Source organism: Haliotis cracherodii, unplaced genomic scaffold (assembly GCF_022045235.1).
Source record: "Haliotis cracherodii isolate W230 unplaced genomic scaffold, xgHalCrac1.p SCAF_2, whole genome shotgun sequence".
Taxonomy (NCBI): domain Eukaryota; kingdom Metazoa; phylum Mollusca; class Gastropoda; order Lepetellida; family Haliotidae; genus Haliotis; species Haliotis cracherodii.
Window position 1 is genome coordinate 17,292,300 of NW_027266275.1, and position 22,978 is coordinate 17,315,277.

The 22,978-nt window shown below is 41.0% G+C and overlaps 1 protein-coding gene across 1 annotated transcript; it reads right to left on the minus strand.

The window, feature by feature from the left end:
- Nucleotides 1-3,087: 3,087 nt before the first annotated feature.
- LOC139467482 (uncharacterized) lies at nucleotides 3,088-11,875 on the minus strand. Its single transcript, XM_071249028.1, has 2 exons — nucleotides 10,949-11,875; nucleotides 3,088-4,698 (listed from the first exon to the last, which is right to left on the minus strand). The coding sequence occupies exons 1-2, from the start codon at nucleotides 11,873-11,875 to the stop codon at nucleotides 3,088-3,090; spliced, it is 2,538 nt and encodes an 845-aa protein (XP_071105129.1).
- Between the last annotated feature and the right edge of the window lie 11,103 nt (nucleotides 11,876-22,978).

Genomic DNA, 22,978 nt, shown 5'->3' on the forward strand with positions numbered 1-22,978 from the left:
AAATAGTATGATTTCTGTGAACATACTATAGTCGCATTTGAGCACAGGGAGGGTGAGTGTGTTGGGAGGGGGTGGGGGCAGCTTTATGTCTGTGATATGAATGTGGCCAGGAGAGAATTCGAAGAATAGGCTCAACAGAATGCACAGTGCAGTCGTACCTAGTTTAAAGGATGACGAGAAAACGCCCTAATCACTGTGCTACTCTTACATGGTCCGAGATAAACTTCTCTTTTGCGGTGAACCATTTACACTCCATGGACCATGAGCCAACAGCTGACACGTATTTGGTTTCTCCTTAGTTTCTACATAGTTCACACGACGACAAAAAAATTGTTTTATTACAAATATTTGAGCGAGTGAAATTTTTTCGAAATTAATTTTGAAATTTTAAAAAAAAAATCATATGTGGTTGTCGGTGTATACAGTACCGTCACGTGTTTTCGGTCGACATATGTTTCCGCTCGGCCCTTTTGAATCAAGCTACAAAACGTAAGTTATTGAACACAATTGAGAACTATATTGGTTTGAAACAGAGATCATTAACTCACCACTAAGAAAACCTGTATTAGAAAGGTTTTAATGCTGTCAAAGTTATAGATCTGATTGGTGCTGATATCGGCTATCAGGAAATCACATAACCATCACGTGATAAAATGTATGGAAAGGCAGTGGGACCATCTCTTATATCATGCGTACTTTCTGTGGATATATTCATGTTTTACGTTAATGTCATGATAGTTTTAGTTTTAGTTTTTAGGGCTCCATCAGATCAGGGAAGGGCAATTATCGGCAATATCCACCAGAACGTATGGACAAAGCTTATCAGGCCGTCAAGGGTAGGCGGGGAATGGCTCAAAAGTGCAGGAAGACAGTTTTCGATGCCCTATTCGTCTCTTCGCGATCGACTTTGTGGAGCAGTGTCTGTTGAATGTGTGAGATCGGGACTCAATGCGTTATTATCCCAAGAGATGTAGAGATGATATCTGCTTTTGAGTATGGCTACTCTGGCATAAGTTACAGCTTTAGCCACCGATCTTGCCGTCTGTTTAGGCAAGAAACCAAAAGATGACAACCCTCTTTCACTTCTGTGGTTTTACAGTTTTCCTAAGATATGGCCAGAACTTTGAGAGCAGAAGCCCCACTCTTTGGAGATCATGAGAGCAAAGGCCACATCGGAAAAGACTGTGAACGCCCATTTTGACGAACTCGAGCAGCTCCTGGATAAGTACAACCTAAGAGGCAGACCTCAGTCGATTTATAACATTGAAAGGATAGTGCAGAGCCACACTACTCCCCGTGTAGTTTCCGACGCCATGGTTGCTGTCACAATGCCTAGGTCCAACACAACGACTGTATTAGGATTCGGAAGCGAACTTTGAATGACGGTACCCCCCCCCCCCCCCCTACTTCGTGTTTGAGGGGTGAACTTTTGACAGGATGTACTCCCGGTTCTTCAGGCACCGTCAGTGAAACAGGTTGGTCCTGAGAATCTCTTCAGCAAGTGCTGTGTTGAGGCTACAGCAGATAATCCATTCCTGGTTCTTTCTGATGGCCATAAATCACATGTAGCTGTCACTTATGGAGTGGGCATGGGAAAAGCACATAATTCTCTTCATCTTGCCAGCGCATACACCTATGGACGTTGGATGCTTGGCCTTTGCAGAGAATTTACAACGGCCTCAGACACAAATTCATCAGGGAACATGTAAGGTCTGGTATTGACAGATATTCAATATGCGAAGTTGCATGTAGTGCTTACTGTGCCGCCCTCTCACCAGTGAGTCTGCAGTCTGCGGGCATATACCCGTTAAACAGGGATGTAGATAAACAGAGCACATTTCTTCCATCAACTGTAGAGTGTTGAGACGTCTACTATATGTACACCTTCCACAACGACTATTTCCTCAGGTGACAACGTCGACGTCAGTACCACCAGGTGTACCAGGTGTCTACAGAAACGCTGAACACGTTCTGACAACAGATCCTAAGCCCACAACAAAAAGGTCCTGAGTTCGGTTGTTGAAGGAAAAGCTATAACGGAGGACAATATCTTGGCCAAGATAGTGGCACATTGAGAGAAAGCCAAAATATTAAATCAACACCAGTGACATGTACATATAAGTCCAGAAAGTTTACGACTTCTACTGTTCGAAGGAATATCCCGCCCACTTTACCGACTCCGGGAACTTCTGGTGTCATTAGCACGGCAGTCCTTGATGCAGACTTGATAGATACAGAAGAATCATATAATGATGTGAGTGCACTTTGATGCAACTGCAAAAAATGGCAACCAGAAGAGGTACGACAATGTACATCGCTCATATTTTCTAAATGGGCACAATGCACCACCCCAATGTTCACATTGGACGCATCTGATCTATTGCACGACTGTCAGATGTGTGAGACGAAATGCATAGTTTTGGTGTCCCTGTCACGATGAGCCAGAGGAGTGATGTGCATTGTAATTGTGTAAATATTTTGTGTAATGATTCAATTATTTAAATGTGGACACTTTTTTCACCCGGAGTTAACTTGATTGATGTCGTTTTGTGATGGGGATTCCCTCACTGTGCATATGACAAGCTTGTGTGAGGCTCAGTGGACGTAAATAGCCAGCCAATGAGGCGAGCGAAAGCATATGACGTCATTCCAAAGTGTCATGTCCGCACTCGGAACTTCGGAAGCGATCGATACTTTCGCATCATGTACTTTCTCATTAAACATTTGAATAAGAACATTGACCATATTAACAAGTACGTACCATATAATAACTGTTCTAATATGCGTTTGTACTTTATGAGCACGTGTGTCTTATCAGAGCGAAAACTGATGACGCAAGGATATGCACTACGAATGTCAATGTCACGATACGAGATCGGGTATAACGAACCACGTATTTTATGAACTCAATTCCTATCTCCGTGTTTCAGAAGGTTTTGTTCATGTCATTAGCCAAGTTTGGATTGTAACACTATGTTTCAACATTTCCCTTTGAATTAATTTAATCTCTTTTCGGATGCTTCTTCAGGTTTTCTTTCATTCCTTCATTCTCAATCAGTTGCAATAACGGGCATTTCGCCTTATTGTTCAAAAATGAGTATTCCTCGTTTGATTAGGAGATTGACTGTCGGCAGTTGGGATGTATTTGTTAATTTTGTCTCTCCACAGTTGAAGAACCCTTTTATTTGCAACATAGGAGATGAAGATGAAGGTCCCTTGACCGGCGTTCAGGACGATGGAGATGAAAATGAGGACTTGCTGCTGGAGAACGTCACCGAGGACTGCCAGGATCCAAAAGATCCCTGTCAGTGTGGATAATTTAATGTAGATGTGCACCTGACGCTTCTCAGCCCCAATACTTGCGCTCATTTTGTTGATCTTGGCCATCGTCCACACACTGACGCTGAAGAAACTGATGTTCAAGATGAGTACGACACCTAGAGGAGCCACAAGAGCAACAGCTACAAGAAATGACGTATTCAGGTAGCACATGGTTACACCATAGCCGATATGGCTTCCTGAAGAAACGCCGAGATTTGAAAATATGGTAATGAGAACAATGATCAGAGACAATCCATTGGCATAGAGGGAGTATTTCAGAAGACGACTACGATGACTTTGGGTACCGATCGGTTTTGCAGAATCGACTACGAAGACATGGAACATGTGATAGGAACAGACGTTCATCCAAAATATAACTGTGAGCCACAAGTAATGTATGAGAACTCCAATTATTTTGCAAGCAGTTTCATCTCGGATGGCAACATCTTTAAACAGAAGCAGCAACTGAGCCAAGAAGAGAAACCCCACCAGACACATCGTATTCTTCGTGGGCAGGGTGAGAAGGGAAGGGAATGTGCAGTAGGTGATGAAGGTCAAGGCCAAACAGATTAAGGACAGAATGGAGAAGACTAGTGATAAAATATGTTCAGCCAGTTTGACTGGATCTTGGTAGTTTGAATACAACTCTTTCATCGTGTCCACGCATATAATTATTAAATTTTGTTCGTCCATTTTAATGAATTTATCGAACTGTATTGTTATACCCACATACTGAAGAGTGATAGACGCATCAGTGTTCCAGTTAAATTCATTCACGGAGAGGTACACATACGAACAATGTGGCAAAACAGAAGGATAGTAAACATAATCTTCGGGCGTTTCCACATACTCCGACGGAAGGCTGTCCAACATCTCGGCTTTCTGTGGATTAGTGTAGGGAGGATGCATCTTGTATAACTGTCTCTTTGAATAAGTATAAAAATCATCCTTAGACGGCGTGAACTGAAACTCCGAACCATTATACTCCATCGACCAATTATCCTCCAATAACGCAACTATAGTTTCTTCAAATGTATCCCGACAACAGGTTTGGTTTGTCCTGAACGTCAATGTCAGTCCAAAGGATGGCACATTGACAAATCTGGCACTATTGGCAATGTCAGTGTACACAGGCTTTTCAACAGAAAACATATAATAGGTCAGATTGTACTTCTCGGCAACTAATGGTATGTTACGGAGAACCAATAGCTCTGTGAAATTCCAGTCCATCAGCCTTGGGTCGGATGTATTTTTTTCCGTTGGTCGAAAGAGGACCGCAATCGTGTACTCAACTCTGGAGAGTCCGACAGCTGTTAATTGACATTTTTCACCCTTCAGACGGTACCCCGAGCGACAGTACATGGCACGGCACTCGTTCTGAAAAAAATTATAAGATTTAATTTCAGGAGATAGATAGATGCTGTAAATTACGTTTATTGACGAAATTATTTTGTTCCTTCCAATCTTTGAAAAACCGTTTATGAGAACAAAACATGCTAAAATAGATGTATAGTAAGTATTTGTTTAAGTGAAATGTATTGACTTCTTTTACAAATTTAGATTTATAACTGGTACCAACAGTTTACCCACTGATATTCATCAATGTGTAATTTGTGGTAAGTAGCTAATAACGGTGAGATCTTGTGCAGCTCGAAAGGGCCCTTTTCATGACACGCGTTCATTATAATAAGGAAATGTTTCAATAATCAATTGCACCAAAACATACCTACAAGTGCCCATTTTCATATATCGTTCTTTAAAATTGTAGAATATTTGAAATTTTAATAAAAACATATTTAAGGGAACCCAAATTTAAATGGCCGGTAAGGTTTTTTCAGACATCGTATTTTCATACACTGGCTACTGCAACTATTTCATTTGACCACCAGCCGAGAGTCATTACTTGCATTTACTAAAGTAAGACGAGTTCTATGGATGAACAACTTCTTTATTACAATTAGTGCGACGTTTCGGTGTAGATCTCAACATCTTTATCAAGCAAGTGATGAATAGTGCGAAACAACATAGATATATATACTTATTAACATCACATTTTATACTGTAAATGATTGATGGACACAGAGAGCTGATTCAGATAATTGGAAGCCAGTGGATGACTAATGAACACAGAGTCAACAAGCAGACTGAGATGATGGAAGCCAGTGGATTAATTGGATAAACATTGGGATTTAGCAATTAGGTGATGGTAAGCAGGCGGGATGTTATAGCCTTGGTCTCATTGCTGGCTGGATCCTTTTGATGTAGATGGCTTCTAGGAGTTTCCTGATTTTGTAGTCTGATTGATTGTTGGCCAGCATTGATACAGTATTCCAGAGAGGCAGGACAATCTCCTCAGGCATCCTCAGGGTCAAAGGCAAGCCCCCTACATCAAAGAAAGAAGACCCTGCTGGTGCCGTATATCACATACAATGTGACTGTGGCGTCTCCTATGTAGGAGAAACCTCCAGGCCCCTACCCATTAGAATAAAAGAACACAAGACCTCAGTACAAAAAAAATGACTCAAAATCAGCCATCTCCGACCACACCCAAACCCAACCCCACCACAACATCCAGTGGAACAACATCAAGACCCTGGCCAACGATCAATCAGACTACAAAATCAGGAAACTCCTAGAAGCCATCTAAACTGACGTCTAAAAGAAACTTTACCAACCGAAAATATAAATTTCAGACAAAGTATAATTCTTTTTCGATGAAGTCTATCTAAAACACATAACCTAAATACAACAATAGTGTATGCAAAAAATGTTAATCGTCTGTTACATGTTTGAGAGAAAACACGCGAAAAAGTGAAAAACACGTGCACCACGGACAACTGCAAATGCACGTGCAGGTAAGGGTATAAAACGATTGCAGCGGCAAGTCAGACATCCACAGTGATTAAAAAAAAAAAACACAAAAGAAATGCCACGACTCACAGTCGAACAACGTGAACGAGCCTTGTGTATGGTACAGATGGGAGCCACCCACGCCCATATTGCACGAACCTTCGGTTGTACCTGTGTTGCCGTTACCAACTTGATGCAACGTTACAGACAGACAGGGCGGACCGCTGACAGGCCAAGAACGGGCAGACCCAGGGTGACCACGCCCCATGGAGACCGGTACTTGCCCGGACTGTACAACGTTGGCAACGACGTGACTGGCAGAGGGTTGTCTTCACTGACGAAAGTCGATTCTGTATGTTTAGGGCTGATGGAAGACAACGTGTTTACCGCCGGTTGAACGAACGGCGGCTTGTTGCGTGCAGGAGGTCGTACCATATGGTGGAGGGAGTGTCATGGTGTGGGGAGGGATCTGTGGACAGGAGGACACCGCTGGTCATCGTTGACGGAAACTTGACAGCTCAGCGTAACATGGATAACATTCTTCGTCCAGTTGTCATACCATTTCTCCAACAGCAGCCACGTGGTGTCATTCATCAGCATGACAACGCTAGAGCCCATACAGCCAGAATTGTCACTAAGTTCCTCGCAGCCAACAACGTCAACGTCCTGCCGTGGCCTGCACGTTCCCCCATAGAACACCTCTGAGACTTGATGGATCGTCATGTTCGACAACGACCACACTTTCCAGCCAACCGGCAAGAATTGATCTTGGCCCTCCAAGAATAATGGCGTCAAATACCACGTGACCTCATCAGACGACTGACTTTTTCTGTGCGTCGAAGAGTTTTTGCGTATATTGAGGCATTTGGTGGTATGATTGTCATTTTCAGTGTTGATTATGTTGATATATTGATCTCCTCGGTACACTTTACATCATGGATGTATGTTGTGTTGTTTTTGAGCAAGAGTGATTTAAAACTCTGGTAAAGTTTCTTTTGGACGTCAGTTAGCATCAAAAGGATCCAGCAAGCAATAAACAGAGACCAAGGCTATTACATCCCGCCTGCTTACCATCACCTAATTGCTAAATCCCTATGTCCATCCAATTAATCCACTGGCTTCCATCATCTCTATCATCTATGTTAATAAGTATATATATCTATGTTGTTTAGCACTATCCATCACTTGCTTGATAAAGGTGTTGGGATCTACACCGAAACGTCGAACTAATTCTCGTCTTACTTCATCACGCCAACTTCTAAATGCCACTGAAAGAAGTTGGATTTACTAGTACTAGTAATCCATGAACAATTAACGTATCCTGCTATTCAATTGTCCATTAAGCAGTTGGCATTTTTGTGGACGCGAACGTACCTGTTGTATAATTCAAAACCGTTCGTTTATGAATATGCCATGTGATGAAACTTAATGATGTCACAATATAAACTCACACGGAAAAGAAACGCAAGTCGAGTATGCAGAAAACATGTTATTTATTTTCAACAGTAAAGACAAGAAATACTAATAGGGCAAGATTGACTAAAATTTGACTGGATTAAAAGGCAGATGACATGATTGGTTTTTTCAAATGTTAAGGGCTTACACAGTTTCGGGTCAATACCCAAAATGTCAGCCAATACCTGGTGTGACCACCATTAGCATTGATCACTGCCACACATCTCCTGTACGATGAGTGAATAAGACGATTTGTGAAGGCCCTAGGGATCCTCCTGCACACATCCAGAGCAGCTGTGCGTAGTTCATTGGCAGTTGTAGGGACTGCGCGCACATTGTGCAGACGCCTTTGAACCTCATCCTACAAGTGTTCGATTGGGTTCAGATCAGTGCTGAGGGCAGGCCACGGTAGAACACGGATGTTGTGTTGTTGCAGAAAGGCCATGGTAGCTCTGGCAACATGTGGACGAGCGTTGTCCTGCTGTAAAATGTGTTGTTGGTGTTGTGCAAAAAAATGGAACAACGTGGGGTCTGATCACTTGGTCGATATACCGCTGAGCAGTGACGCCGTGTCCCTGACCTTGACCAACATTCAGAAAGCACATGGGTCAAAGTCTCGCATTAAGTCCAATCCCCGCCCACATCATGACGCAAGGTCCACCCCATGGATCCCTTTTCACAACGTTTCTGTCAGCGAAACGATTACCTCGACGCCGCCAAATTCCGACTCTTCCGTCTGCATGGGAGACACAAAAGCGACTTTCATCAGAGAAGACGACACGCCTCCACTCACGATGACGCCAATTGTGATGACCCTGTGCCCACTGAAGTCGTGCTTGTCGATGCCGTGGTTGGAGGACAGGTTTTTGGAACTGAGACGTCGGATCACAGTGTCCCGGCTAATGTGTCGATTATGTGTTCCTATGGTCTGTCGAGCACTTTCACTTGCAGTTAGGAACGGATGTCGCTGGTGTTGACGGGTAATCTGCCGATCTTGTCGAGGTGTGGTGACCCTTGGACGACCGCTCCGAGGAAGGTCATCTGTGGTCTGTGTAGCACTGTATCGATGCAGGAGACGGTAAATTGTGGTTATGTTAACGTTGAAATGACTGGCAACATCTTGGACAGACTCTCCAGCTTCCAAACGTCCGATAGCCTGGTTACTCTGAATTTGAGTTAGGCGTGGCATTGTTGACCAAGGAGTGGTAGGTCCAAGAACTAGCCACAGTTTTATACCCACTACAGTTCGTGCATTTTCGATTTCGCGAGAAATGGGTGCATGATACCCACATATTCATTGAAATGGTGCGTTTGGGCTATTCGTTTTTTATGTTGCGTTTTTACTCGGGGCTTCCAAAATGCAACCAACAATTTTGATCACACCATCAGGCTTCACTACATGCTAAAACTCGTATCAATTTATGGTTCCGTGTTTGTTACCTATTTGCTTAAAACACTTGCGTTTCTCTTGCATGTGAGTATATATTATATTAATTGGGTCAGATAAACCGGCGGGTGAGATTTAATATAGCCAACATTATATCCGATGCAATTCCTTATTTTGATGTGTATGCTTCAATGTCCCCGCGTATGCTGGTCAGTTGATAAACCTAAGCTAAAATTATAAGAGACAAGTGAAACCGCTTCATCTGTTTCATATTTAGATATATTGTATTATATGTTTCATATATGACATACAGAATGTAATGAATGTATCCACAAAACTGCATTACAAAATTCAATATTATTTTCATGTCTTGCAATATTTCAGCAGCTCCGGTCTTTTGTGACATACAAGTGTTTAGGTACATAGAGCATGCTCTTTATACGGGGATTTCGAAGAGCGTCATACGACACTTGTTCCATAAGAGTTATATTCAACATTCATGGCCTCAGTAAAGTATTCGGGGTGGTCGGGTAGCCTTGTGGTTAAAGCGTTAGCTCGTCACGCCGAAGACCCGGTTTCGATTCCCGAATTGGGTACAATTTGTGTAGCCCATTTCTGGTGTCCCCCGCCGTGATATTGCTAGAATATTGCTAAAAGCGGCGCAGAACCATACTCACTCACTCACTCAGTAAAGTTTTCAAACAAATTCAGTCAATACTATATTCAGTATGAATGTCATAGGCCCATAAACAAATAACACTTTACTAGTATGGTAGAGGCAATATACATAATTTTAAACATTGTTTAAGTGATAGTGCATAGTGCATAGTGATTTTATTTGTTCTGTATCATTTGTGGCAATTATCTTTTTAAATGTATGCATATTTACATTAGTTATGCAAGGCTTTGGTAGATATTGAATTCTAATAGCATCAAGAGTAGCACATACAAGTAGAAAATGATATTCGTCCTCTATACCTCGATCACATAAAAGACAGTTTCTCATGCATATATCTATTTTTTGCCACCTACCTTCATTATTTCTCAAACGTAATAGTCATGCAACTTCACTAAAATATTTCGAAGCTTTAAATCGCTAATTACACAAACATACTTTTCTGGTTTTAACATATTTTTTATATTCTCCATAACGGTTATATATTTAACTGTTATTAACAGTAGATATCCAATTTTGCTGAAATATAGTAATAGCGCAATCCTTCAAAATTCTTATTAAATATTTTTATTTTTATCTCCAACTGTTTGTGACTGCCAAACAAAACCAAAACCATGAGAAAATAGTAGATATCTAATATTTGAAGCCCAGTTTTTATACCCTACATTATCCAAATAAAGTAACAAACTGTACGCTTTTGGGGTAGGCGGTTCTCATACATTCATAACATTTTACACCAGAACGAACAAGTGAGTTGATATACATTGGATAAAGTATAGCATTAGGTGTTCGTGGTCCTATTTGTAAGAAGTTTTTACAAGCCACTAAGTGGATTTTCTCTATACTCTAAAATCTATTGATCCCCTAAATTTCAGATGCGTACAAAAGAACGATACTAATCTGACAATCAAATAACTTAAAGAACACTTTGGAGTCAGTAATAGGGCTAGATCAGCAACAGATTTACTTAGGCTAAACATCTAAAAACGTACGGTATGTTTAAATTCTAAACATTTTTTTACAATGAAGACTTATTATGGTAGACATGACCTGAAACATATTCCCGTGTATTTATCAGGTGAATAATTGACGTGCATTAGTATGTGTTTGTGATTGTGCCAACCGATGGGTCAGGATAAGCTTACCTTTTCGCGAATATTTGCTAGTGGTTTGTGAAAACATGCCCATGATATAGTCGGAATCGAATAGGACTTTTTTATGATTGTGGAAAGGGTTCTGTCGAATGAAAAATCACTCACCTTGAATTCGTCATACCACTCATCTTCTTTACAGGCTGGTCTGCCACAGGTTGTGCAAATGAGATCGATTATCGATCCACCGCCTATTGCTCCTGGAAATTGGCATTCATTTTTGCCAGTTGACAGTCCATTGCACTTGTAGCAGAAGATATTCTTGAACACATACGTTTTCCAAGCGACTGGGTAATAGATTCCAAGCCTACATTGTTCCTCGGTTATGTCAGAGAAGGATACATCCCATAACCCTGTCTTGTTACACGAGTCTATGTACTGTTGATCAGCGAAATGTGTGTCACACGGTCTTACTCGTGGATCAGGTGGGGGATGAATAACAGTCAAGCAACCACCTGAGATGTCGTTGTCTTGAAGAAGAGGCCAGATTCCCTTCTTGTGACATATTTTCTCTTTATTCCATCTGGTGAGGATCCGATCGTCATGACATCTGGCGATTCCTTCATTCAAGTACGTGATATTTGTTGTGATCGAAGTCACTGGAGTGAGGTCGTCTGCTGATATCTGAGAAGCAGACGGCATTTCGAGATTGGACTCTTCCGGACATGTGGTTATTATGTAGTATCCAGTATGGGGACCAGTGAAGACATATGTTTTATTTGTTCCACTGACACAAACATGCCTGTTTTCCCTTTCCATCGTCACATTCAACCTTTCGTCTGGACAACAGTCGCCATATTCTTTACAGTCAGCATCACAACGACATGTTTTGCAGATTGGAATTGATGGCGAACATTCACGGTTTACTAACTTCGTCACTGTTGTACCGTTGCAGAATACATTGCAGTGGAGAAGGGGCGTGTCAGTAGTCGTTTTAAGAACGCTGTTAAAAGACACTTCATTCACAGAGGAAGGAGCTGCTATTTGGGTTATAAAAACCAATTGAGAAAAGACATAAGTAAGATGAAATCCCATCTTTGTCGCTGTTAATCCTACAATAGGAAAAGATCAAATAAGTTTGAGCTGGAGAGTGAGTGAGGTGGGTTTAACGCCACTCTGGACAGTATTCCAGTTATGTTACGGCGTGTAAGCTTAATGATGGAGGAAAGTTATGCAGGTCTCTGACGTTTACCTCTTTGATGAGTGAGTGAATTGGCTTTAACGCCGCTTTTTAACAATATTCCAGTTATGTCACGGCGTGTCAGCTTAATGTGGGAGGAAAGCCCGAAGTGATGACGTTTACCACTTCGGTGAAACCCACGCGCACGGGTATGGTGCTGACAAACCTAGAAACATATAATCGGGTCGTATCGGAATCAGAACCTACATAAATAGGTTTCTGCGTGCCCAAGATAACTGCGGTACCTTAGACGACTGGGCCAGCAGTGCACCCATTTAAGTAAGAAATACAAATACAGCTCATTCCATGTGTTGACATATTAAACGTGTTTAGAAAGAACACATCAAATGTGTATTCCGTTAAGGATTAAAACACATTCCTGAACATAGTCATATCTAAAAACGTATGGTATGTTTACATTCTAAACATTATTTTACAGTGTACTGACGGTTTTTTATCAATATCAAACACTAGTACGCAATATCTGGACTATAATATATATATATATATATATATATATATATATATATATATATATATATATATATATATATATATATATATATATATATATATGGTATATATACACACACACACACACACACACACACATAATTCATCTCACGTATCATTATATAATATCTTATATTTAATATACACATGCACAAAAGTTAAGCGCAACCACATTCATAGCCTCTTGATTTCACGTGTGGGAATCAGAAATACGAAATATGATGATGTGTGACTGAATTAGGCTTCCATAGTTTCATGAACACAAATTTGTCCAGATACCACAAGGAAAGCGTGCTTTACGTGTTGCTGCAGTTCTCCTACCCTATAAAAAGTGAAATTCAGGTTTCAGACACGTGGTTGCATTTTGCTCCTGTGTGAGATTCCCCTTCCATTAGAGGTTGAAAATCAGCCAAGGTGAGGAGAAAGTTAACGAACGCTGAAAGATGGCAAGTGATAGGCATGAAAAATGCTGGCATGTCATGCAGGGCCATTGCAAGACAAATGGGTCGTCATCACAGTGTTATCACTCGTTTGATTGTCAAACATGGTCAAACCAATGATGTCAATGACAGGCATAGGTCTGGTAGGCCAACAAAGACCTCTAACAGAGAGGATAGACGTCTTTTCAGGATAGTCAGACGAAATCCATTTGCCACTTCAACAGATTTAAGACTGCAGTGGATTACCCATCAGAGACTCTCGACGATGACCGTAAGGCGTCGCCTCAGAGCGGCTGGTTATAACGCCAGAAGACCAGTAAAACGTCCTCAACTGACTGAGAGGCACATGCGGAATCGTCTGATATGGTGTCGTGCCCGTAGTCGATGGAACTTGGCCAACTGGAGAAGGATCCATTGGTCTGACGAGTGTCGAATGCTCCTACGAACTGTTGATGGTCGAATACGTGTTTGGAGGCAACGTAACACTCGTTTTGCACCAAGGAACATCCAGAAGACTTTAGCATGTTGCGGGGGGTCTACCTTGATATGGGGTTGTGTTTCCTTCGGCTGCAAACTTCCGCTGGTGACAATTCGTGGAAACCTGAATGGCCCACGATACCAAGATGCCGTTCTTCCTCCAGTGGTAGTCCCTCTTTTTGACAACCATCCTCTTCAGACAAGACCTGTGTACATGGACGACAATGCTAGACCACACAGATCTCGGGCAGTTTGGGCTTATTTGCGTCGAGAAGCTATTGCCACTCTTCCTTGGCCGGCTTGTAGTCCGGATCTTAATCCGATTGAGCATCTCTGGGACATTCTTGGCCGGAAAATCAGACATCTTGATCCCCCAGTTCAAAATCTCGCTGGACTTGAAGCGGCACTTCATGAAGAATGGATCCGTTTGCCTCAGAGAAGCATTCAACGACTTGTAATGAGTATGAGGCGTACGGTTGAAGCTGTGGTCAATGTCCGTGCATCATACACACGTTACTGGCGTTTCTGTTGTGCAATAGACTCTGCACTCCCTAGGGTGTCTATGTGACACCTGATCTGGTCTGCTGATATCATGACAGTTACATGACAAAAAAAGTTTTTCAATGTTTTCTAATCCTTCAATTTCTGGCCTTCGGTAAAATTCCTTTCTGCTCATATTCTTTTGGAACACAAGATAAACCTGCTTTGGGACAACTTTTGCATCACATGAGGTTTACATATACGGCTTATAACAATCGTACATCTCGTTATTATAGTCATCTTTAGGTGCCAAAAGTAACAGCTCACAAATGTGGTGGGTGGCGGTTAACTTTTGTGAATGTGTATAGATCCATAGATCCATAACGCACACACATCCATTCATCCATCCAACCATCCATCCATCCATCCATCCATCCATCCATACATCATACACACACACACACACACACACACACACAAACACACACACACACACACACACACACACACACACACACACACACACACACACACACACACACACACACACACACACACACACACACACACACGCATACATACATACATACATACATACATACTGGATCTCACCTTTTTCCTCTGCGCTCGTCCTCTCTACCGGCCAACGCCAATGTGTCACCTTGATTAGACAACCGAGATAAAGTATTTATATAAATCACCATCCCACTAACAGCATGTCAAGTCCTGACATTTCTAATGTCAATACCTCATGGCATGGTTAAAATCATGGCGAGGCTGGGTAAATACTGACGAAAGTGACTGTGCCATAGAAGAATGAAGCAAAATTATGAGCGCTTACGTTTAAAACAGTAGTGATGGCAGTCAAAGTCTAATTGTATTGATGTTCGTGCATTAACACGCCCGTGATTGTTTATAGCATGTACTTTAAATCCTTAACGCGTTCGTAGTGAAGTAATGTAATAGCTATGCATATTTGATTGTAATGAATGCGTGTGTTTCCATATGTACCGTAATTGATGTCTGGGATTAAGATAAAGGAATCTCTTTCACTCCAGCAGTGCTGATAGTCGTTGGAACCACAATTACTTTACGAAAACACCTTTCAACTGAAGACACAATGATAGAAGTTGGTTTATTATATACAATCATTTCGAAACAAACTTAATCATTCACATTATTGGTTTCGGAGAATACATGTGTGACCTGTCTTCCTGGAAAACCTAGTGCCATGCTTTCACACCTTAGAACTGAAATATCGTTCGTCAATATTAGTAGTTTTGGGGATATTATTGAAATAAATCTCAAAAAGATATATTCAAAATAACAACTTGTAAAGAGTTAATATCTGCCCTGACGCGTTGCAAAAATAGTTGTTTTCATGACTTCAACAGGGATGGGGTTTTTCTGTCCTTGTTAATGCAACTCGTTTACTGGAAGGTGAATACTGTTATAGCTTAACAAAGCAGCCAGAAATAAGTCTAACATTCACTAATGGATAAATTGATTTCATCGTTTGTTAGATAAAACGTAAAATGCAATGCCACTGTCAGTGAGGCAGCCATTGTTGGGTTTCATTAAAATGAGATGGTGTATCATCATTTAATCAAATCTGAAAGTAGATGAATTAATTGGGGTTTATTATTTATTTTAGGTATTTCATGGAAACGTTACTGTTTGTTTGGAATACAAAAATGTAAATCACAACAGCAGTAATTTGGATTTATAATATACATAGAGATGTTTGTCGAATGTTTATAGGGAACATTTTAATGACAGATGTTGATGCTCTAGAAATCAGTTACCGAGAACACTGACATGTAATGTCACAACTTTACACGTCAGTATGTTTGTCCCCAGCACGAAAAATATATGTTGTAGCAGAATCGTGTGTCCTTCGTGAGGTTTTATATCACGAGCCGAACTCGGGGTACATGTAGTGTAATGCATCCCTCGTTGGGATTTATGGCTGTATGCGTCAGTCGTTAGTTTTATACCACGAGCCGGACTCGGGGTACATGTGGTTTAATGCGTCCCTCGTTGGGATTTATGGCTGTATGCGTCAGTCGTTAGTTTTATACCACGAGCCGGACTCGGGGTACATGTGGTTTAATGCGTCCCTCGTTGGGCTTTACGGTTTTATGCGTCAATCGTTAGTTTTATACCACGAGCCGGAGGCTTACCCTTTTTGTGAACACTTGGTATCATTCAATTGTGTCATTATTTGACCTTGTGTAGGCAGAACTGAATGTGTCGAATCTCCGTTTACTAGAACACATGTGGTTCCAAATGACAATATTTACAAACCTTTGTAATTTCAAATAAAAACCAAACACGCTATTGTTTGTGTGTAACGAATTGTCTTATGTAATTACAAACATTTGTAATTTTAAATAATACCCAAACATGCTATTGTTTGTGTGTAACGAATTGTCTTATGTAATTGCAAACATTTGGTTCGACACAATGTTGTTCAATGTAACAAAATGTTATGTTTGGGATAACACTTTCTTCGTTAAGTACAGATGCTTAAATGTATTGGGTTGAGTTCCATCCGGGATTCGAACCCACATTGCAAGCGTATGTCACCTAAAGTACTGTCGGAAATGCTAGAAAAATACATTTCTGGTGTTATTTTATCAATACGGGTCATATGGCTATGAAAATAGCAAAAATAGCAAAGTAACGCAAATTGACCTAATCTAGCCTATCCTAACTGACACTGTGGTTACCCTTGAAATGTACTTGAAAGGTAAAATGATGATAAAATTGGAAAATATTCGTGTATTGTCATGCATGTATGAAACGGCCTATCACCTGAGTAAATTACCTAACACCTGTCCCGAGGTGATGATCTCACACCGGCCCGTGCATTCTCACAGGTTCAAATCATATCCGAGTTTGGGGAGGTCTCAAAATATTGCTGAATTGACATGTGCGTTGATGGGGGGAGCAATTTAGGATATTACTGGATTATATTTGCTTGGATAAATGATGGAATAGTTACAAGCTATGAAACCGGATTTGTCCATATGCCGATAGCCACATGCAGTCAGTGGAATGATTCATCAAGGTAAATGATCTGAAAGCGCTGACTGTGATAGTTATAAATGGTGCCGAGATAATGTGACCTCATTGACAGGATGGAATATTTCCCCTAAAAACTACTCGGTCATCGGAGGTACCTTCTACTCATAAAGCATGTACACTATGTCACCCTGTATAAAAGCTGTCTAATATCACACACACACACACACACACACACACGCACGCACGCACGCACACACACGCACGCACGCACACGCACTACATTATTATCATTATAACGGAGTCACATGCGCATATTTCTATAGTCCGTTTCAGACTGCCATCATTGGACTTAGAATAAATCCGAACTCACTGTTTTCGTTCGAATTTTTCTCATGTAAAAATTTCGAAAGGACTCCTTGTGATCGAAATACTTCAAACCACAGGTAGGTCGATGGGTAGTTATTCGATATTTCAATAGCAACAGTTAGTGAAAAATTCTATCCTTGTTAAAGGGGCAAAAAGCATTTTTCTAGCATTTCCGACAGTGCTTTAATCGCCAGCACACAAGGTCAATGGTCTAACCCACTCATCCACCGAGCCTTAACACTAGTATAACGCAAAGTACGTGATCAAGACTACCAGTTGTTCATTTATGTGGAAGCCTTGGTGGCTGGGTGCTTTGAAGGCGCAGAGTACAGCGATATTTGATGCGCGAAAAGCATGAATGATTCTTTCATCGAACCAGCTCGAGCAAGGTACATTGATGGACCCTTTTGGTTGTCATTACATATTTGTGACGGGTGCAACCGGTGAGGTAGGATACGCTCACCTTTTCACCAACACCTGGGTTTTGCAAACTTCAAGTCTAAAGTTACATTGCTGACAAATGGAATGAACTCACTGGAGAACGATTTATCTGAAGTTGACAAGTTTTACAGATCAACGAAACACAGTATGGACGAGTTTAAGAAGAAACTCGTGGCCATTGAAAACCATAAGTATATGACTAAAAAAGAAAGGGTTGACAAAGTGGTACAATCTAACCAGGATATTGCTGTTAAGAGTGAGTGAGTGAGTTAAAGTTTAACGTCACATCGGCAATATTTCAGCCATATCGTGACTTTGCTGTTAAGAAGAAGACAGACGACGTTACTCTGATTGAAACCACAGCACAGCCAACAGTGTCACCTACACCTGGAATGAATAATCAGGAATGCAACAATATACAGACACAGCCTGTGACCCGTGGTAGTCTCAGGACATGTGCATATCCCAACATACAGTGAGCGCCTACAATCAATACCAGGCAGAACTAAGACGCCATCAGGACCTTTTCCGGCCCTACCTGCACAAGCTGGGCCTTTATTATCAAAGACAAAGGACACATCATCGTTCATCAAAACCATAGTAGGTAGAGATCAATATGTAGGAACACGTGATTTTCCACGGGAGTTCTGTGCCGCTCCTCCAAGGGTGAGGACATCACACCTCTATATAGGTGGCATTAACAAATCCAATACAGTAGACTCTTTGAAACAATATTTGGAACGAAGACAAGTTGATATAACGTTTTTGAGATTCCTCAACCGCCCAGAGAGAAGATTTGCATCAGCACAAGTACATGTCCTGATGCGAGATAAAGAAAGGCTTGAAGATGCTTAATTTTGGCCGGTTGACATTATCGTCAAGCCATGGCTCTCACGGTGGACTAATTGATTATATTCTGATTTCAGAGGAGTTATCTGAACTGACGACATTTGTGCAAGTGAAGGGAGATAATCCCTATAATATCTCTGATCATGACCCAGTAATATGCTCCTTGATTAACATTATCATTGAAGAAGATTCAAACTCACTTCTCCAAACCGCCGTGGGAAAAAGGTCATAAGGGATGGCACGCTAAAGGATTACACCAGTAGCGTCTCCAACCTCCAAAGGTGCAGTGAGAGAACATCACCATGCTATAATGATGCGCAGAGATATATGGATTAAGAATGGACGCCAAAGGAGAATGGATCAAGATGAGTTCAAACAATATAGGGAAACGAAAGAATCCTTCAGGACCGCACTCAAGACTGCAGTCCTGAAGTTTGAGGATGAAGAGTTAAACAAGCTTGACGAGATAAATGACATTGACCAGAAGATCTCATGTTTGACTATTAAAGTCAAACAGGTCTGACACCCAAAACAGACATGTAATGCCCTTGCAGACCATCTCAAAGATGTTTTTATTGAAAAATCTGAACCACATCTTAATGATGAGTTCAAAGTGGACATTGACAAAGAAGTTGAAATAATACGTCACCAGTGCCATCTTCAAAAATGGTGTCTATTTGTGAAACATACAGTGGGCAATGGAGGTTTAATTTTCTCCTCCGATTATTGACCTTTGCCCCATCAAGTGCTGTTTACATCAATATAACGTTGTATGGTAAAATAATCCCTAAATTAATCATGTTGGAATTTTACTTGACTCGGAATACAACTCCTGGTAACGGCCATTAGATGACTGCTCAAAGATGAGATCTACCACGATATCGCAGTTAAGATCAGGACTGAACCCTCTGGTGAGTTACAACATCATCAAGAGTGTCTGTGTACCAAGAGCCCTGTAGGGATGCGAATTGTGATGTGGCTTAAGCAGAGCTGAACTGTTATCATTAGCGCGAACCCAGAGAGCTGCATTACAAATTGCACAAGGTCTCTCTCGAGGCACACGGACTGATATTTGTAATGCCCTAATTGGATGGACCCCCTTGGAATCTGAAAACTTCTGTTTCTAGGGAACCTATGCAATAGCAGAATAACGTGCCTTCCGAGAAGAATATTCAGTACTAGGCCCTCCCTCTCCAATTACTATTGCTTTACCACTTCCCTGGGTTATGGTCCTGACATTAAACGTAATATGGCTAAATGTAATCTTTAGCAATTCCTGAACAGCTTTAGTACCCATGGCATATTCCTGGAAGAAAGTTGTGAAAGATGCCATTAAAGTGAATGATCTTGAAGCCTGTAGAAGACGCATAAACTCTGATCCAGGCCTAAAATACTTCATTCAAATTCATCCGTTTACCAAGAATAGGCTTCACACATGTTTGTATGTGGGGAATCGATACCGGTGTTTCGCTTGAAGAGGCAACGCTTTAGCCACTAGACGACAAGAATGGCCACAGGTCCGATGAGGGCCTACAGTATTGGAGCCGGATCACCAAGAAGAATGGTACAGTTAGTTATAATCGATGCACGTTTGCGATAGTTAATAAAGTATCTCTGTAGAAGTTGTGCAAAGAAGATCAAAGCTAGCAAAGTTAAAATGATTTGTGAGGCGGCAGTAAAATGACCAGTTAAAGGGGGACATGCGGTATAACACGTACGTGAACCTGATACCTGGCTCCGGTTGTTGGAGGGAACATATCTCTAACAGGTTGTAGTCAAGGTTTCGCTACAGGTCTCTACACGTATGTTATGCTTCGTTATCAGTTATAGTCACGTAATTGTATACTTAAAGTAGAATTTGTTTCCAATTTCTATAAATTTGCAAATTCGAAGTATATATATATTCTATCTTTTGTCGCTTGTGTGTTCCATAAACACGTTCGAAATGAGCATGTTGGCATTGGTACTGACAGACACAATTACACTTTGTCGTAACAGTTTAGTGACAAGGTATCCCCGTAAAACATCTCACTCACTTATAAAAGACAATTTTACCTTTAAAAAACGGCCATAAGCTGAGTATTTACTATGTCTGTGTGAAGCCACAACCCTCGTTATGGCGGGAGTACTCTCGATAAACATGGCCGTCCGAAAAAGGTATGATGTCCGAAAGGATATGATCCATGTGTTTCACATGGTTAAGTTATGTTAAATATATTCACATAAAAAATGATATGAATGGGTATTTTTCTTTCTTTTTTTTGAAAACTAAAATTTAAAAATGTATTTTTCTTTTTAACATTTCATTCGCGTATACAAACATAACACAAACGTAACAAATAACATTTTTTGCATACCTTGGACACAACATTAGTAAAATGCCTAAAAGATCTGTCGTCCTGGATGAATTAAACATTTGGCGGATGAAACTAAATGTGGCTTATTTATAACATCAAATGACATAAGAACGTGAAGAATGGATCAACAGTTCAATATTTGGTTACTGAGCACCAGATATGCCCCATCGTCTCATCTGGACATGCAGGTAATTCAACAGCGTTGGACCACTGCTCAGCGAATTGCAGATAATTCAAGAAATGTAAAACCCGCAGATAGTAGAAAAATATTTTTTTCAGATTTCCATATTTTGGATACAACACGTAACGTAAATTTTACTTTACTTGTTTTCTTTGTGTATTCATGTGTGTGCTTTTATCTACAGAGACCTTACGACACACACTACATTTTCTCTCTCTCTCTCTCTCTCTCTCTCTCTCTCTCTCTCTCTCTCTCTCTCTCTCTCTCTCTCTCTCTCTCTCTCTCTCTCAGTCTCTCTCTCTCGGTGTTTACATAATCGTGTCGACCATCGACCATCAGCAACGATCCAGGCATTTGAGATGCTGTGACATGCAATCAACGAAGCCACCATTAAGTCACCTCTTGCAACAAGCATAGGTTAATACGAGATAATTCTAACCCGGAATCCCTATGTATTTGGTTTGAAACGAATTGCGGTGGTACGAAAATGAAGGACATTAGCCTTTCTGGTTCCCTTTCCGTCATGTGGTAGGTTTGTTTGTTTTTTGTTTTACTCTGTAAATAGTCGAGTCTAGATCAGACAATTCAGTGATCGACATCATGAGAATCGATCTACGCAATTGGGATACGATAACATGCATCAACCAAGTCAGCGAGCCTGACCACCCGATCCCGTTAGTCGCCTCTTACGACAATCATAGTCCCCTTTACGGCAGGCATGGGTCCTGAAGACCTATTTTACCCAGGATCCTCGCGGTTCGTGGTAGGTGTTATGTCCTGTGGTAGGTACTATAGAGAACATATATCACGGACAACGGCCATATAAGCTCATTAATGCTAACTCATAAGAGGTTACAATAGACGCTACTTGTACTAGTGGGGAACGGGTGGCCCAGTCATACAAGCCACTCCAATTCGCTGTGCAGAGGTGCGTCTCTTGGGTACGTCAGAAACTAATGATCGTGGGTTCGAATCCCCGTTCGCCCCGATTATGTTTCTAGATTTGTCAGCACTACACCCGTGCAGGTTGGTTTCACCAAAGTGGTAAGCGTCTGAGACCTGCATCACTTCGGGCTTTCCGACGCTGACAGGACAATATAGGCGATAAACGTTTTACCTGTATGTGTGCTCTTCTGTACCGGTGTATAACTTTAAAATAATCTTCCTCCATTGACGTTAATCATTCATATTCCCATCAGAAAGAAATTGTAATATATTCTTCCCAATTGGCTATATATAATTCGATTAACAATTCGATTTGCCTTTTCTTCTATTTCATTTTGTATTCAGATTAACGAGACCTTTAATGATATACAATGGAAGTAATAAATCTTTCTTTTAAAGACGAATATTGTCAGGCAACAAATAAACATTTACATTTTTTATGGAAACTGTGAGTGGCGGGTGCTACCCTTTGCGCGAACACCTTATGTCGCCACTGATTTTCTGTGATTCACGTTCACTGTTTTGCCTTTCACGCTATGGAATCTTTTTGACCGATAATCGAGACTGATTATTCTCTGATGTTTTGAATCAAGAACACTTGGTCAAGTTATATAAAACCGCGGGCTTGGGGAACCCCAGGTTCTACTGTTCTACTGAGGTTGTTTTTGCGAGAATGCACCGAGCCAAACTTTCTATTTCAAATGCCAGATCGTTGCATTATACAAAGGGTATGGCCCAAGATTGCATTTATAGCTGTGTTTATTATTGACATTGACTATCGTACATTGTGACTCAACAGATGAAACTTTCAGTTATGACATTGTAGTTTAAATTGTTATTAATGTAATTGGTATAATCCGACCAGGAATTAATGTATGG